At 47.8% G+C, this 17772-nt stretch overlaps 1 protein-coding gene across 2 annotated transcripts in view; it reads left to right on the forward strand.

Moving 5' to 3' along the window:
* sdk2a (sidekick cell adhesion molecule 2a) overlaps window positions 1-12289 on the forward strand; it is a 91854-nt gene extending 79565 nt beyond the window's left edge. Inside the window, exons 36-45 of one of the 2 annotated variants that reach the window (XM_086175504.1) lie at window positions 52-167; window positions 242-428; window positions 2359-2496; window positions 3020-3202; window positions 3296-3421; window positions 3523-3687; window positions 3772-3912; window positions 6789-6933; window positions 9258-9387; window positions 11545-12289. In XM_086175504.1, coding sequence (XP_086031630.1) covers window positions 52-167; window positions 242-428; window positions 2359-2496; window positions 3020-3202; window positions 3296-3421; window positions 3523-3687; window positions 3772-3912; window positions 6789-6933; window positions 9258-9387; window positions 11545-11949 — 1736 coding nt within the window. In that variant the 3' untranslated portion in view covers window positions 11950-12289. The remainder of the gene's footprint in view (window positions 1-51; window positions 168-241; window positions 429-2358; window positions 2497-3019; window positions 3203-3295; window positions 3422-3522; window positions 3688-3771; window positions 3913-6788; window positions 6934-9257; window positions 9388-11544) is intronic. The other variant, XM_086175505.1, reaches the window with a different exon arrangement.
* The last annotated feature ends 5483 nt before the right edge of the window (window positions 12290-17772 follow it).

Here is a 17772-nt window from a genome sequence, read left to right on the forward strand (position 1 = left end):
GAAGAGTATTTGAACCTTTGCCGTTGACATTCTGCGCCGTCGTGTTCCCAGTCCCGACGGCGCCGCCGCAAAACGTGGTGGTTCAGTCCTCCACCGCCACGCAGCTGGATGTCACGTGGGACCCCCCGCCTCTGGAGGCTCAGAACGGGGACATCCAGGGCTACAAGGTAACGCCGGTCTCCCCGGGGAATTTTTCCCTCGAGCTTTCGCGAGTCCTGAACCGCCCCGTTCTGGCCGACAGATCTATTTCTGGGAGTTTCAGCTGCAGAACGAGACGGAGCGCCTCCGCACCCTGTTCCTGCCGGAGCTCGGGGCGAAGCTCAAGAACCTGACGGGTTACACCACCTACATGATCAGCGTGGCGGCCTTCAACGCTGCAGGCGACGGGCCTCGCTCCCTCCCCACCAGAGGGCGCACTCAGCAAGCAGGTTCGTCGCACCGAATCCAGATGTGCGCGGAAAGACGATATTGATATTCATAAGGACCCCTGCTGTTTCAGCGCCTCAGTCTGTCTGACTGCCATCTGCGCACGCATACTATCGCCCCATTTCCTGTTTACCCGCGGTATTTTTTCACCTCCCGAGTACTCCGGGTACTTTCCCAAGGTTACCCCCCCCCCCCCGCTCCGCCCCCGCAACGGTCCGCCTGATACGCGACTTTAAGCTCGACCGGCTCCTCTCATTGGCCGAGACGTCAAAGATTCTCATTAAAGAATCGCATTTTATGAAATAAAGCAGAAGCGAAGGGAGTCTTTTTGGCACCTCCTGCAGGACGGGCCGCGGGGGCGGGAGCCTAATGACAGCGGAGGAGCGGTGAATACGGAGTGCGGGGACACATGTAGATTAGTTGTTTTTTTTTGGCCGCGGCTGCACAAAGATGTCTGTGTTTACATGCCAGTGGGAGTCCCTCCTCTGCGGCTTCAGCACAAAAAAGGGTTTACAGTATACATTTCTCTTGCCTGTTTCCCGCCCCCTTGAAGGCTGTGACATTAGCGAGGGGTTCAAACTGCTGAAAACTTTTAAAAACACAGGCAACATTTTTTGGCTCCGCACACAACAGGGTACCGGGAAGACGGCCAACAAAAGCTTATGTGAATTTTATGCAGAACTGCGGCTAAATCCCGACACTTAGCTGGATCTGGGACGGGTCAGCGGGCGGGATTCTCACAGCTCACTGCTGTTCAAGGTCACCCAAAGATTTTGCTCTCTTGCGACGCCTTCCAGGACACTTTTTACAGACATGACCGTACTCAAAAGTATCTTTATCAAATATTATGACTGGGATTTGGCTTTTATAAACATGTCAAATGACTTCTGAAGAGCTCCTAGACAGGATATTAATTTTGTGGATATTCCGTAGTGGGTTCTTCCGCCTTCACGACGAGAAGGTTCCCGGTTCAATTCCCCCATTTCAGTGCAGAGTTACCACGTTCTCCCCAAATTATCAACCGAATTTAATAATGAGAATATGTGCGTCTGCGTCTGCGTCTGCGTCTGCGTCTGCGTCTGCGTCTGCGTCTGTGTCTGCATGGGTTTCCTCCAGGTTCTCTGGTTTCCTCCCACAGTCCACAAACATGCAGGAGGTTGATAACAATGAATCATGAATGGATGAGTTCCCTTTAGTACCGTATTTTGCGGACCATAAGGCGCGCCGCATTATAAAGAGCAATATCAATGAACGGGTCTATTTTCATACATAAGGCCCACCGCGTAATAAGACAGAGGATAAAACATACGGCATATCAAGCGATATCATTTTAGTCGAACTTTATTCCCTCGGAAACTCTGTTCTTTTCTTGGCCCAGTTCATCCGCTTGCTTCCTCCACTTCCGTACCATTGATTCATTAATGTTGAACTCTTTTGCAGCTGCTCTATTTCCATGATCTACTGCGTGACTGATACCCTTGAGTTTGAATACCGCTTAGTAAGAATTTCTCTTAACAGTTGCCAAACGTACAGTAATATTATGTCGAAGCACAGTATGTACAGGTATTACAAAAAGTGAGCGTACCGTTCTCTGGTTGGTTTATCATTGCCAACGTTGTACTCCAGTACTACATAATTAGTTGTATAACGTTGTCCGACGTTGCAACCCATATTCAACCAAGGACCGACAACGTCCCGGCGTCAGGTGGGAACGGTCCGACAATCAATCGAGCGGAGCGGCTTCGTCGCTTACCAAAGTCGACCTGAAAAATTTTGACGGATAAAATTGGTTCGAGGTCAGTTAGCACAACAGGAATTCATCCAAAAGGCGCCCGGACGATTTTTAAGAAAATGTAAGGATTTTTAGGTGCGCCTTATAGTGTGAAAAACACGTTCACTTTAATTTTTTCTTCTTCATTTGGCGTCCAAAAGCACCCAGCGCTCCGAGCGCCATCCACTTCAGCGAGCTGACCACCACCTCGGTCAACGTGTCCTGGGGGGAGCCCAAACAGGCCAACGGCATCATCGAGGGCTACCGCCTTGTGTACGAGCCCTGCACACCCGTGGATGGTGAGGAGCCGCCTGGAGTCCAGTCACTCTGTCATGTCTTAGCATCCCTCCCGTTGCTTTCCCAGGCAGTCATTTACCACCTCCAGCCGCGCCAACGTTTACTTCCTCACCGAGGCTGCGTGGGTTCATGCTCTAATTTGTAACAGATGCGTCTCGAACTGTCGGTAGCTCATGCGCTTTGGCTGATAACGGTTTTTCTCTCTCTGAAAACAAAAATCGCTAATAGTTGTGCGTTGTGTCGCCGCCGCCTGAACCCGGGCGTTATTTAATCGGGAGGAGAGGCGGGATGTCGAAACCGACGGCTGCCGCGCTCCCTCGGCTAATGGACCGGGAGAAACGGGGAATATCACGCCGATAGCATCGAAGATGCCCGAAAACGCTTTTTAGTGCCTGTATTTGCGATCCGCTCATCTGACTCTCCGTCATCTTGAATGCGCCTCCATGTCTCTTGCAATGTGCCGAAAGCTTGGCTGTACGTGGCTTGCAGCAAACAGCATCTAGAGTCTTAGTGTTCTCCGTACAGACTCCTCTCCTCGTACTCCAGGTGTTAGTAAGATTGTGACAGTAGATGTGAAAGGCAGCGCCCCGCTATGGATGAAAATAAAGGACCTGGCCGATGGAGTCACCTACAATTTCCGCATTCGGGCCAAAACGCTCACCTACGGCCCCGAGGTGGAGGCCAATATCACGACAGGTCCGGGAGAAGGTGGGGCCGCGAAGCTATCCGAGGCAATAATATAGCTCTCGTATGACAGAATCGACGTTTTTCCTCACCATCTGTACTTTTTGAACTCCCAAGGAGCCCCCGGTCCCCCCGGAGAGCCGTTCATTTCTCGTTACGGCTCCGCCCTCACGCTGCACTGGACGAGCGGCGATCAAGGTCGGGCGCCCATCACGCGCTACGTCATCGAGGCCAGGCCCTCCGGTGAGCCGGACGAAAAGCACGTCACTTTTGGTCAGGGATGCTTTGCACTTTGTTCGGCCGCATCGCGCTTGACGCGTATTATGCTCCCGTTCGGCCCTCAGATGAAGGTTTGTGGGACATCTTCATCAAAGATATTCCCAAAGAAGTGACATCTTACACACTTAACCTGGACATGCTGCGAGAGGGCGTCACCTACGATTTCCGCGTGATTGCGGTCAACGACTACGGATACGGCTCGCCCAGCGCCCCGTCCCCCTCGATATCAGGTTGGTCGTACGTGGAAGGATGTCGATTGTACGCTTTTGGGTTTCGCTTATTCATTTATCCTTCTTTTTTTTTTCCTTCTGCAGCCCAGAAAGTGTCTCCGTTTTACGAGGAGTGGTGGTTCCTGGTGGTGATCGCTCTGGTCGGCCTCATTTTCATCCTCCTCCTGGTTTTCATCCTGATCATAAGAGGGCAGAGTAAAAAATACACCAAAAACGCGGATTCAGGTAGGACACGCAGTCCGTTCGGCGATTTTTAACGATTATCGATCGGAAAGAATCTTCGTGTTGGACGGCGCTGCTGACAATTACCTTTCCCCGACCTAGTTTGTATAAATGTTTAATGCTCGTGTTTAGACGGTATTCATACATTTTGCTACTTTGTCTGGTTTTGAAAAATGATAGCGCGGCTAAAAGTTGCTGATGAAACAGATTAAATTGTCGGTTGTGCATCGAGATGAACGCCTCCGCTCCGCTTTCCGCTTTGCACAACTAATGCGGTAATGAGGTCCCTCCTCCATTAATCACCGTCAGTCATTTTAATGCGGAACAGCAGGTTGTTTTCACTCGTAATCAATCGTTGTCATCGAACATCCTCAAATGTCGCCGAGCGGCTCCGTGGCGACCGGCGCTTCCGGACCTTTTGAAGGTCGAGGGGTCGCAACACTTCAGCGGCTTTCGGACAGAAAAGTCGCGAGGACTCAGTTTTAAGAACCGTCCGGTTCGAAATTTGCCGTGACGAACTAGCTTCTTCAACGGGAAGTAAAAGATTGGCGTTATCAGATGGCGTTTATCTTCTCCCTGCTGATCCGAGCCAAAATGTTGACGTTCCTCTGCGAGCGCGCGCGCGCGACAAATCCATTCCTTGCTTGTTCCGTCAATTTCGTCTAAAGTCGCAAGAAATCATCTGACCAGTGACCAAAAATAGTTTTTAAAAATTGCGCCCGCGGTCCGCAAGCAGTGTCTGGTAATGGGCTTGGCTTACGAGTTCCACCAATCACCGTTTCGCACGAGTTCCTATGGAAGGATATGAAGACCCGACCCTGGGAGTAGGAACTGAAATGGTTCCAGGAACTGTTCCTCTGTGTAGTTCCTCTGCTGCCTTGTTCCTGAAACGGTTCGGGGAGCTGCAAAGAGCTCCTGCAGTCCATCCAAAAATCTAAGAAAAGCTAAATGAGAGTCCGCGTGGAGAGAAGGATCGCATGCATTGGGGTTTATTTTAGTTTGTCTGTTTGCTGACATGAAGGGGTGCGGGGGTTAGCTTGTGGTTAGCTTCAACGTCATCCATCTTTTATCCCATCTGCGAGGCTGAGGCAGGCAGATTAAATATTGTTGTGCTGAAATGCAGGGAGGATCAATGGCGGGATAAATGGCTCGGCCTCGGTTTAATGCCCGGGTCATTAGTCAGACGAAAAAAAGCTACACCGCCGGTGGCTCTCGCGGCGCTGCATCAAGGAGCCAATTTCCCTGATTGTGAAGTTTCCCAGGTGATACCATCTCTTCCGGGAATCTTTATTTTTCCTTAAAACTTAAACAAACCGAAGGGAAGCCTAATCAATGCTCCTTGACCTGTTTATTAGAGTTCCGCGCTGGTTTGCCGGCCAACGATCCCGCGCTTCGCCGGGGATGAATTCGGGGTCGAGCTGGGAGACGCCCGGGGAAAGTTAAGGGCAAAGTCAAAACGGAGCCTTAAACCGGTCGCTTTTTGAGCCTCGTCAGCGTTTATCGAGGTGCCGGGGCTCCCGGGGTCAGTAAACACGCAGTAAAAACCGGGCCTGTGTTTGCGCGAGGACATAAAGGCGGCTTTAGCCCCTGTCAACTCTTTCCATTCCCTGCGAGGCTCCATCGGGCCCTGTTTGTTTTACCGGGGGCCTCCCTGACCCGGGCTGATGATATACCAGTGGAATTTCTTATCCCCTCCCCTGTAAACATTGTTTTCTTTTTCAATCAAATCTTATTCTTCAAATAAAATCCCCCCCCCCAAAAAAAAAAAGACATTTCAATTTCACCACAGATTCAAGTTGATTCACTTTTAACCAGAATAAGAAAAGATTATCGTCTTATTTCGTTTTACCCGCCTTCCCACTCATTCCCAGGCGGGTAAAATGTTGTCGCCGTCACAGTTTCTTAACATCTCGGAACGGCGACGAGGCGCAGCCGTGCCGTTTTGTTTCCAACTCGGACGATATGTTTAATCCTGGAAGCTTGACCGATGAGTTCATCGACTTCCGAGTTTTCCGGGATACGAGCCGTCGCTCAGTCGGTTCTCTGCTTCGTGATACGAGGCGTGTGTGTTGTCGAGGCGCGCGTGAAGAGATAGAGTTGTCGTCGGTGAGACACCGTGACCGAGAGCAACGCCTGTGAGAAGGCGCTAACCCGGGATTTGGTGCAGCAGACGGCGGGAACGTCTTCAAATCATTTTAAAAAGAGCAGCGGCGTTCAATCCGTTGCTAAATGTAGGTTAACCGCAAAGTGTGCAAGTTACATTTAGCGACACATTGTAGCATTGAGTGTGTAGCCAGTAAATTAAGTGACAGAGCACCGAATGAAAAACTTCCTCTGCCGCTGTCGGCATCTTCGTCTGATCCTCAAGGTAAATACACTTAATAAATACACTTTTTTTCTATTCATTCTCTTTTATTATATGTTACGAAAATCAGAATCGCTTTATGTGCCAAGTCAACTACAAGGATTTTGCAATGTAAGAGGCAACAAAAAAGTGCGATCAGTGCAATTGCAGCTGGTTGTGCAAAATGGCAAGTCATGCAAAGCAGTGCAAGGTAGTGTAATAGAGACATTTTTTTTTTTTTTCAATAGATTGTTTATTATTTATGGAATACATTTTCTCATTTTAAACACGCAACAAAAACTGGGAATGGATCGATAGCATTTCAATGAATCTCAATAGGGAATTTAAATTTGACATGCGGGCAAACCGAGCTCGGTCAGGGGACAAAAGCGGTGGTCGAGGTTCCACTGTTTGGATTAATGCGATTGTTTCGCTCTAACCTTCATCATCGATCATTGCCTAATTTCGACAGGGGATCACAAACCGTTTATTTCCTCCCGAACCCACGCGGTGTCGCCTTCATACCCTTGTCCAGGCAACCACTCCAACTGCACGGTGCTGCCGCTGACCCACGGCGAGATGGTGCGTCTGGACGAGGGACGCTTCCCCTCCCTGGAGCTCAACAACAGACGCCTCTCGGTGAAGAACTCCTTCTGCCGGAAGAACGGCATCTACACACGGTCAGTCGCCGAAGTATCGCTTTTCCAATCCGTATTATCTCGATATCGACCGCTTTTTCAAACTTTGCTCGGCGACATACGGTCGTAACGACGACGCCCGAGTCCGTGGGGAGCCGGGCCGTCGGTTTTTTCGGCCTCCTTCCGTTTCCCCTTCGTCGGCATTCAGCGCCTCGACGTAGCAACGGTTCACATGAGGCGTCCGCACAATGCCGTTTAATTAGCATTCACGAGCTCTGCCATGAGCTCTTTGTCCGTCCGTCCAAAGCTTTCGAAAAGCTTTTTTTTTTTTTTTTTTTTTTTTTGTCCGCCTTTGGCCTCTCGCCCAGAACTTCTCTTGAGCTGTCGGCGCAATCAAAAACACCCCGAAGTGCGGCATCGCCGGAATCCGAGCGTATCCTTCAACCCGCTCCGGCCGCGGCTTTGTCAGGTTGACTTTTAGATACCGTCCACGTAAACATCCGATAAGAGTCGGATCCCGAAACCCCGTCGGCCGACGGGGAGCGTCTCGTTCGGAGACGAATTGACCACGGCGGCGGTCGGGAGGCGGTCGCAGGGGCGGGGGGGGGGGAGCGTGAGGCTAATTAAAAAAGGTGTTGCTTTCGTCCGTGAAGAGCTCAGCAGACTATGCACTTTTCTCCCGGCCCAAGGAGGCCCCGGGGGGCCGGAGGGGGATCAAAGACTCCTGAGATGGTCCCTCTCTTTGAAGAGCTCCAATCTGGTACTGTACTGTTTGCTAATGATCTGTTGACTTAAAGGAAGAAGCGTCGGGGGGCTCCCTGTGGGAACTTTGAAAGGGTGAAGGAAAGAGGGGATGAATTAGATGGATACGGCAAGGGGGAAAAAATGCAACACTCCTAAATAATTCAGAGCTCGCTGGCAGTATTTAAGATTGAGCGTGATCTGTAGCGGAATCCGTGGCCCCTCCCCCTCCGGACTCTTTTAATGTTTGATTCAAACTTGTCTGGATTCCAAGTTTTTTTTTGTTGTTTTTTTTATTCCTCTCCTTTTTTTTTTGTCGCCGTCCACCCACTCCAGCGATCCCCTTCGACCTCTCGCAGACGCCCCTCCCCAGGACCCTGCGTGTATTCCAATATACGTTACAGATTTTCGCGTGCGAGCGGAGTTCACGCCTCTCCACTTTACGCCGAAATATAACACTTGACACGGGTGCTTTTTATGCCGGTCTTCCCGGCCCCCGCGGACGACTCTTTCCATTTAGGTTTATTTTCACACCTATCCGAGTTCACCGCGGGCCCGAAGCGACCCTTTTCAGTGTCGGGCTGAGCGGCGATGTTGCTCGCCGATGATTCGAGGGGCCGGCGACCCCTTTCCGTTTCGTTTCGGGGCTCCCCGGTCATCGGCTTCCATCTCGGTAGACCTCGAACGCGACGGCAACAGCGCTCCTTACCGCAGAAGAAAAGAAATAACCCAGTCGAGACACTTTATACACTTAATGACTAGAAGCAAAGGGTCTCTTTACTTGACCCGCGCTCAAAAAAGTACTTTTCCAAACGTATGGCACAGTTTCTCGGGATAATTCAGCTCTCTCTCAGAGTCGTCTTTCGTGCGGATGCTCGAGCGCTTTTTCTTATTTTTTTATTTTTTCCTTTTACACTGGGATTCGCTCTAACGTCTCGTGACGATGGAGGTCGGGCAAAAAGCTCAGGCAGAACTCGTCCCCTCGGAGTCGCCCTCCAGCAGGAAGAGGCTGTGAGCGAAATGTAGAAAGAGCCAATTATATCCACCTTTCCGCATCTTCGAGGAACGAATCCACAAATAACAATTTCCGCAGTTTTTTTTTTAACTTGTTTGGAGATAAATTGCTCTGCGCTAAAGATGTGTTTAGTTTTTTTTTTTTTGGTTGTTTGTTTTTGTTTTTTTTTTGTGGCATATGATGTGTTGTGTTCTTCCTGTGATTGATGTGAGATTTAACGCCTCCCCGGTGGTTCCCGCGCATAAATCTTCAATAAGGAATGTGTCGCTTTTTTCACATAACATATTAGCCGACTGCCTCCGAGGCTTGGGGTTTTTTGCTTTAGTTTGAATTTACATATGATAATTGTAACGCGGCGGCACAGCGGTTAGCAAGGTTTTCTGTTACCATGTTCCCGCTGTGCCTGCGTGGGGTTCCAAAAACATGCAGGAGGTTCATCGGAGATCCCTAAATTGTCCGAACGTGCGGACAAGTGAGCGGTCGTAGGTCTCGGCACCGTCCATGGCGAACATCTCGCCCCAAAAACAGCCGTGATCGTGCAGAAGGAGATGAATGAATAACAGTTATCTCCTTATTTTGCCTTGTTTCCGCCCCCCCCTCAACTGAGCAGGTCTCCCCCCAGGCCCAGTCCTGGAAGTCTGCACTACTCGGACGAGGACGTCAGCACTAAGTACAACGACCTGATCCCGGCCGAGAGCAGCAGTCTGACGGAGAAGCCCTCGGAGATTTCCGACTCTCAGGTGAGCTCAGAAGGAAGAAGATTCTTCGTGTGTCGGACGCGTCGAAATGTTTGTCCCTTCGTGGACGGGAATCTGCTGAGACCAAGTGGAAACGCCGATGTCATAAGGGAGGAGCGTTGAGCGGCCACAGGAAGGAGGATGTAGCGAAATTCTGTCTTCGCCGCGCAGGATTTCCTCGGCCAATTCGCAGCACCTACCTGTCAAAACACCTTGTTCCACGCTTTTTAAGAAAAACTACTAACTACCGCAACAGGGGAAGACTCGAACAAGTGTTGTTCTTTTCGTTTGCGACGCTTCCCCGCCGTTCGTCTGCCACTTGTGCAAATACACGGCGCCTCAAACAGTGCTAAACTGTGAAATCTCAGCGGGACAATAAAAAGGGTATTTGTCAGAAACACTGTTGTATCAGGTATGTAACATCTGGAATCATTTATTCGGCTCTTTCTTTTTTTTTTTTGCTATTTGTGTTTCTCGACAAGCACCGCGGGACGCGACGGTGCAGAATGCCGATACTTTCACGCGTGTCGTGTCTTTAAACAACAACAAAGATCGTCGATCGTCCGAACGAACAAATCTTATCACATCCGGGAGCCACAAACATGCACAGATTTGTGCACGGTATGTGCAGTTCACCATCGATGCCTCTCTAAGCCTTTCACCAAAGGATTTTCACAGTCACATAACTAAAATCTCCCATCCTCTCGATGACTAAGTAGAAGGTGGAAACCTGAGCTGTTTCAGCTGAGGCTTACAGCAATGTCAAAACACGTTTGATATTCTTGTTTTCAGTCTTTACGGTGACAATCAATAACCAATAGATGAGCTCTAACAAAACTGGCAACCGGAAACCTGGTAGACAAACAATCGTCGGAGCGGTATTGCCGCCAGAGACGGTATTTGTCGGCGGTACGGATGAACGGGAACGGCGAAGGACATCCCGATCGATATCCAGAAAGAGGAGCGGATGGCGGAGCTGTGGGCGGAACAGCCTCTAGATTTCACAGTGTCGACTCTCCGACGTACCACGACCGATTTGTGGAGAAAAAGCGATGGGCTGAAATTGCAGAAGCTCTGCAGGTACCCGGTGAAAACATTGCATGGTGGGAAGGAAATGGATTCTTGAGTCTTTTACCAAATCCTGTACGAGTGGCATTGCTCTACATCAGGGGTGTCAAACTCATTTTAGCTCAGGGGCCACATGGAGGAAAAAATCATGATATATTAATTACTTTTAATGTACCTATTGTTTAATTTACTCCTGAAACCTGGTATCTTTTAGCTTCGAGAGCCGGATTAAATCCGTTTGTTTGCCTGATTCGTCCCGCGGCCTTTGAGTTTGATACTGCCCGGTCATGGATGGGTGCTGGATCCCCCCCCCCAAAAAAAATTTGACTTGGTAGAGTTTGGAAAAAAAAAATCCGCACACCAAAAATATGTGTATTTTTGCACACGTATTTTTCCGCTAAGCATCTGAAGAAGATCCTGCTTTTTGCTCAGAACGTCATGCGCGCGATTTCGTGTTGAAATAAATCAGAAAAGGTCAGAACAGCGGGGTCGCTGCCCGTCTTTCACCGTGAGCTGAAAACATGCCTTTTCACCAAGCACTACTAATCGCACTTAGCCCCCAAACCACCCCAAAAAAAAAGAAAATGAAATGAGTATGTGCATGTATATGGTTCTGAGATGGCTATTTGGTTGAGTGGGTACTTCCGACTTCCAACTACTTGTACTTCGGATCTCCAGTGACTGAATTGCTCTTCTTGTAAGTCGCTTTGGTTAAAAGCATCTGCCGAATTACTGTAATGTAAAAGAAAATGTACCGTAATTTCTGGACTATTGAGCGCACCTCAATATAAGCGGCACCTGCTAACCGATCACTATCTCGGGCTTCCACGTCAGCCGTCTTCTTCGCTGTCAGAATTCCCGGTCATTTCATCGGTCCGATGTGACGAGGATAAGTGTTGTAGCGGCGTGAAGCTTGTTAGCTCCCCCGCCAAAAAAATCCATATATTAGCCGCATCGTTATTCAAGTGAAAAAAGTCGCGGCTTATCGTCCGGGGAATTACGATAATGTAACCATTGGAGCATTTTTTTGGCGCGTGGGTTTTTTTTTCCTCCTTACGTTTGACACCCCTGCTCTCCGTCCTCTTCGCGCAGGGCAGCGACAGCGAATACGAGATGGATCAGAGCCGGCAGAAGACGCACTCCTTCGTCAGTCACTACATCAGCGACCCGACCTACTACAACTCCTGGCGACGGCAGCAGAAGGGCGTCTCTCGACCCCCGGCGTACGGATATTCCCAGCCGGAGCCCCTGGTGGAGCAGGAGTCCCGGCAGCACCCTCCCCCCGTGCCCCCCCTGCCGCCTCTGCTCCCGCAAGGCGCCCCGTCTCCACAACCCCAGGGCCAGGGCACCCTGTTCAGGCCCAAGGGGAGTCGGACTCCCACCCCTTCGCTGCTGTCCTCCGAGCCCCCCAGCCAGCACGGCACCCTCTATCGCCCCCCCAGCAGCCTGGGCTGTGCCGCGCAGGCGCCCACCGCAGGATTCTCCTCTTTTGTTTGACACACAGCTCTCCTTCCAATAACAACAGGACCCACGGGACGCGTCTTTTATTTTGTTGTTGTTGGTTTATTTGTATTTTGCTCTTTTCTTATCATTCGTTCCCCTCTGTCACACCGACAGAGTCGTTGCTCAGTATTACGCATTGCAAGCATCTCGAATAGCGCTTTTATTCCCTGTGAAGAGAGTGTGTGTGTGCGTGAGTGAGTGAGTGAGTGAGTGAGTGAGTGCGTGCGTGCGCGTGAGCCGTCGGTTAATCAATGTGACATGTATTTTATCAAAAAGACAATCATTTCAAAGTTTTTATGTGTTGCTTGAGTAAAAAAAAAAAAAAAAAAAAAAATTATTTGGTGGAACAACCGGGCAAACAAGGAAGAACAGAACCTAAGGTTCCCAAAAAAAAAAAAAAAGAAAAAAAAAAAAAGGAAAAAAAAAAGAAGCGAAGTCCTTGTTTTTAAAAAGAACACTGTATTATCGTTTATCATGAGAGCTTTATGGGAAAACAACCACCATAGAACCATTTAGAGTGTGGACCCCTTGGATTGCTGAGACTGGATGATGGAAAAAAAAAAAAAGCAACTCTGATAGAATAATGTCCTGTTTGAATAAAGGACGCGCCGACGAGAAATTGACTCTGACCTGCAGAAAGGCACCCGCGGTCCACGCCGCCCCTCGGCTGCCTGCCACTTTCTCACTCTGCCTAAATACATCACGTGTTTACTGTACGTACTCGTCTTATTGTTTACCAGATATTTATATCGATCAGCTTAAAGCGCAACATTGTCAAAAGATCACTTAGTGACAATGTTATGAATCACATTAAAGCATTGTGGCACCTTTAGCAGTCTGGGGAATGTGTTTGATTGTGTGCAGGTTTCGGTAGATGAATAGCCGACCCGTAGGATTTCCTCAGTGTGTATCTCTTTGCTTTTATACCGTCGACGGGAACGGCGCTCGCTCGGGGAAGGGCAAAAGCACAAATAACACGAAAAACGTCACGCCGGGGCGGCCGGCGGAAAAACTCCACGATTACATCGGTCTGGTCGAAGACGATGACGGCACAGGTTGGCGCGTTAGTGAATGACTACAGCTAATGTAATATATTTTATGATATATATATATATATATATATATATGTATACACATATATATATATATAGCACATACACATAAAGGCTATGATAACGTTTCCAGTGACACATCTGTTTATTCGCTTACCAAATGGGACTGTCAGCCCCCCCCCCCCTCTATCTCCACAGGATCTGTAGTGTACAATTCAAAGGAATGTCTTAGAGCTTCAAACACATTTTTTTGTCAAATCGTTGTGAAAATCACTGTAAACGGCGAAACCCAATGGATCTATAGCTCTTTAAAAATAAATTATTCTATTTTGTAACGTCTGCTCTCCACGCCTCATCTGCATGTGTTAGTCATCTGCCGCTACATTACACAGAGGTAAGTCAGTGTTATTGTTCTGACATCGAGACCCGAGAAACGCTTTGAAATCGGAGCGCACGTATTGTTTTTTTTGTTCGAATATCAGACTTTTTTTTTTTTCTTTTTTTTTTTTTTCCCCCCCTCCACAGTCTGGGAACACAAAGCGATTATAAGTGACACTTGATCCTGCATTGCAAAAAAAAAAAAAATTGACCTGATTCCCTCACCCACAACGGAGACATAATTGGGATGCATAAGAGCATGAGTTACAAGGAGGAATCTGAGGAAGATTTGGTGCAAGCACGCTGAAAAGCTGGGGGAGGTTCGGAGAGTGTGTCTGGGTAATCTCCTTATTTCAGGCCGGAAAACATTGATCTTAAGAAAAAGGCAGAAGAGGGGAAGAACAGAGGGATCAAGCTGGATGGTTTTAAGGAAAAGTCAACTCAAGGGTACGGCTGTTGCTGGAACGTCTGTGTTTGATCTCGGTACGTTTTTCCCGACATACTTTCAAGCGTCTGATTCACGAAGGTGTGCGGGTGATTATTAATGGATAATTGATCTTCAAAAAAGGGTGGCTGCTTTGAGGCCCCCTCCTTTTTTTTTTTTTTTAACAAGCATGGGATTTCTCAAGGTTTCCTCCCACAGACCAAAATGTTTGTGTCTACTTGTCAACTCGCTAATCCTCCGAAGGTCGCGGTATCTCTTACTTACCCTCCCTATCAGATGGGTTTGGCTCCGACTGTATGTGCATTTTAAGCACAATAAATCGCTAATCAGTAACGTTAGATTTAAACCTCGTCTCACATGAAGCTTCCGCATTGCGTGTTTATGTGCCTTTTCTGCAAACGCGAAAGGAATATGGTGTTTGTTTGCTTCTTCCAGAGCTACTTTCGCAACACATGCCGACATATGTTGCGTTTCCTGTCGGGGGACGGCATAAATCCATCTAGTTTTTGGCTCTGACTTAAAAAAAACAACCTTGGACGATGTCTGAATGCGACAAAAACGTCCTTTCGGCCGTTTAGATTTGTTTGAGGCCGTGTTGCAGCATGTTGTTAAGGATGGCTGCACAAACTTGTGAAACATGCAAACAAGGGAGGCCACATGTGCGTGTGTGTGTGTGTGTGTTCGTACATCTCTACCTCCTCAATATTTAATAACCCAAAGAATAACATACTTGGTGTTTTTGAGTTTCAGAAATGAGTGTAACATTTGAAAAAAAAAACGAATCCAGTATTATCACCGCTACATATCTGATCACCTTCTAAGGCTCTGTTGAAAAAAAAAAAAAAAACATAAACTGGCCTTCTTCTTCTTTTTCTTCTTCTTCTTCTTCTTCTTCTTCTTCTTCTTACTCCAACTGACACACAAAGAGACGCACAAAGCTGCACGGCAACAAATCTGTCATATTTTAGATCGGCGTCTCCTCGCGGGACGCTGATCTTCGCTGCACGTCCTAATTCCAACTTGGCTTGTTAGAAGCATCAGAGCGCTCCTGCAAAACAGCTAACTCATCTTGACTGCAGACGCCAAAATTAGGACACAATCGCAATGCTAGATACGGGGGGAAGGGAAGGCGGAGGGGGGGCTGAAAGTTACGGCTTTTAAAAAGTTTTGATGATCAAAGACGTTTGTCAGAACAGCAGAGGTAGCAGTCTTTGGTTTATCATATTTACCTCCCCTCGAGAGATTATGTTTTTGGTCGCTTCTGTTGATTCGTATGTCTGTCGGCAGGATTATGTAAAAATTACAGCACTCATTTCCATGAATCTTGCGAGGGGGAGCGGCGTGGGGAGGGTGCGGGGGGGGGTGGTGGTACACATTGCGAGGTTAAAAGGGCCGTCGTGTCCAGGTGGGGGAGAAATGTCAACCTACCGCATTGAACAGATGGCGAAACGGGATAGTTTTGCTCAGGGGGGGGTTAAAGGTCACCGTCTCGCTGTCGCTACGCAACCCCTGTCTGCGGCTTTTTTCGGACGATTTAGCTCGTCGACGCGACCGGCCCGGCGGGTTACGCAACGCCGACTCCCTTCGACCGGCTAGGAGAAGTCCGTGTGTTTACGTTTGTCACGGAACAGAGGTCGTTCTCTGATAGCGGGCCGGTTCGTCCTCCGCCGGCAGGTTTGCAGAGATGTGGCAACGGGAGCAAAGGGGAGACAGCGAGACGCGACGCTTTTTCAGGCTGCTTCGTTTTTTTTTTTTTCTGTTTTTTTTTTTTTTTTAGCTGCCTAAAATGAAATGTTTTAGACTTCACTGGTGACCTACTTGCTCACAAAACATCAACTGGAGATGGGGAGGTGGAGGGGGGGGAGGGGGGCGTTGCCCGGGAGATCAGCTTTACATTAGCGGGAATGCATTTGCAAAAATTGTACGGTGATAGACCCCGGGTTGATGAATTGCATGGAAATGCGAAAAGGAAACGATAACAGGCTGCAAATACACACGGGTTATATTTGACGAATTAACATTAGCTTTCGAGAACGCGTCGTGCGGCTTCATGCTACTTCACCAGCTCCATGCTAAAATGTGATCATTCCACTTGGCGTGTTTGAAACACGGCGGAAACCCGCGTTCGATTCGGCCGGCGGCGACGTTCCAGCCGGAGGCCCGGCCTCCGGAGTAATTAAAGCTTGTGAGTTTTAGGTGCTTTATGTTCCGAAAGCCGGCCGCATACTTTAATTTCCGTTTTTAACTTCTGTTCACTAACCGCGCTCGGAAGAGAGCGGGAGAAACATCTCCGGAGTGCAATACGGTGAAGATTTCCTGGTTCATAATATTCTTTTTATGCGCTTATCGTCAATTTTAGAGGACAGCGGTTCAATAATGCAAGACGGTTTCTCTGTGATTTGATAAAGAACTTATTAAACTTGAATGCAAGTTGATCCCGGACAAAAAAAAAAACGCTAAGACTCATCTTAAAGATCCCCGCTGTCCCGTAAACCAGGTGGGAAAATAACTTTTCAACGCGCGCGATGGACAATCAGCTGACGACACCACGGGAAGGAGATGATTAAACAGAAGGCTCGTGGATGGGCGTCGGGATTCCACGAGGCCGTAAAAGGAGAAAACGATTAGGTATTCCGTGCAGGTGGTGAAGGCGGCTGACATTTGTCCTGTGATAATTATCAAGCATTGGGCCGTTCTTTTGTCTCCGGTGCAGAATGAGTGAAACAGCCTCGCGTCTGCAGCCTCCAACTCATTTCCATTGCAAAGGTCTCACCTCGCGGAGAGGAACTAATGGGGCCGACCGGTCGCGGCCCGGAATACGCGAGCTCACGCAAATGGTCCACTCGGTCACATCTCTTAGCAAGGGAAAAGATTTCACGTATAAATATATTTAGTATGTTTTTTTTTTTGACAGAGGAATTTAATATTTCAAGTTTACTATCATTAATTAAATTCAGCATGAATAACTGATCCCGCTTAAATTTGCACATTTGCTGTTTAAACACACTTATCCTCTTCGGGTCACTCCTTTTTCCCATCTTTTATAATATTCATTTATTATATATTACGCTTTTCCCGAAACCAGCCGTCGCTGGGCGGGAGGTCGATCACAAGGCCAAATATCAAAACACACAACATTCATCCTCTCATTCACACCGCATAAAGAGACATGCGGCCTGTTATTCGCATGTCTGAGCAATCACTGGTATATATTATGATTTTTTTTATTTAAATTTTTTATTTCATTTTTATATGCGCATCGTTTCTTCCATTAACTCCCACTTCTATTTTAATATGTATACTGAGCTCGCTGTGCTGCAGCACCTGCTGCCCTTCGAATTCCCCACTCTGGAGATAAAATAATGCATTCTGCTCTATTCTATTCTTTTTATTCCATTCTAATTCCTTGAAATCTGGGTCCGTTTATAAGGATATCAATGAGGCACAAAGTGGAATTTTTTTTTTCATTTCTTTCAAGTCCGCACAGTTATGCGCAAAAAAAGCATTTGTTTTCTGTTGTGTTGCAACCATGTGTGTATTCTCGGAGTGAATGAGGATTTCTAGGAAATAATGAAAAATGAATGCATTTTATTTCACATGGTCAAAAACGATGTGCTACATGTACACTGCTCAAAAAAAAAAAAAAAACACATCCTAGATCTGAATGAATTAAACAATAATAATAATAATACATGGGATTTTTATAGCACTTTTCATGACACTCAAAGACGCTTCACAAGTAAAAAACAGAAGAAACAGAACATACACAGAATACATAAATATTCTTATGAAATACTTTGTTTACATAGTGGAATCAGACAAAATCAGACAAAAATTATCAATGGAATATTAACCCATGGAGGTCTAGATTTGGAGTCACACACAAAATAAAAGTGGAAAAACACACCACAATGTATTTAAAGTCCAAATTCTAAAGTGGGA

This window comes from Fistularia commersonii, chromosome 28 (assembly GCF_037954325.1).
Source record: "Fistularia commersonii isolate RoL2024-O1a breed Wild chromosome 28, RoL_Fcom_v1.0, whole genome shotgun sequence".
NCBI classification, from domain to species: Eukaryota; Metazoa; Chordata; class Actinopteri; order Syngnathiformes; family Fistulariidae; genus Fistularia; species Fistularia commersonii.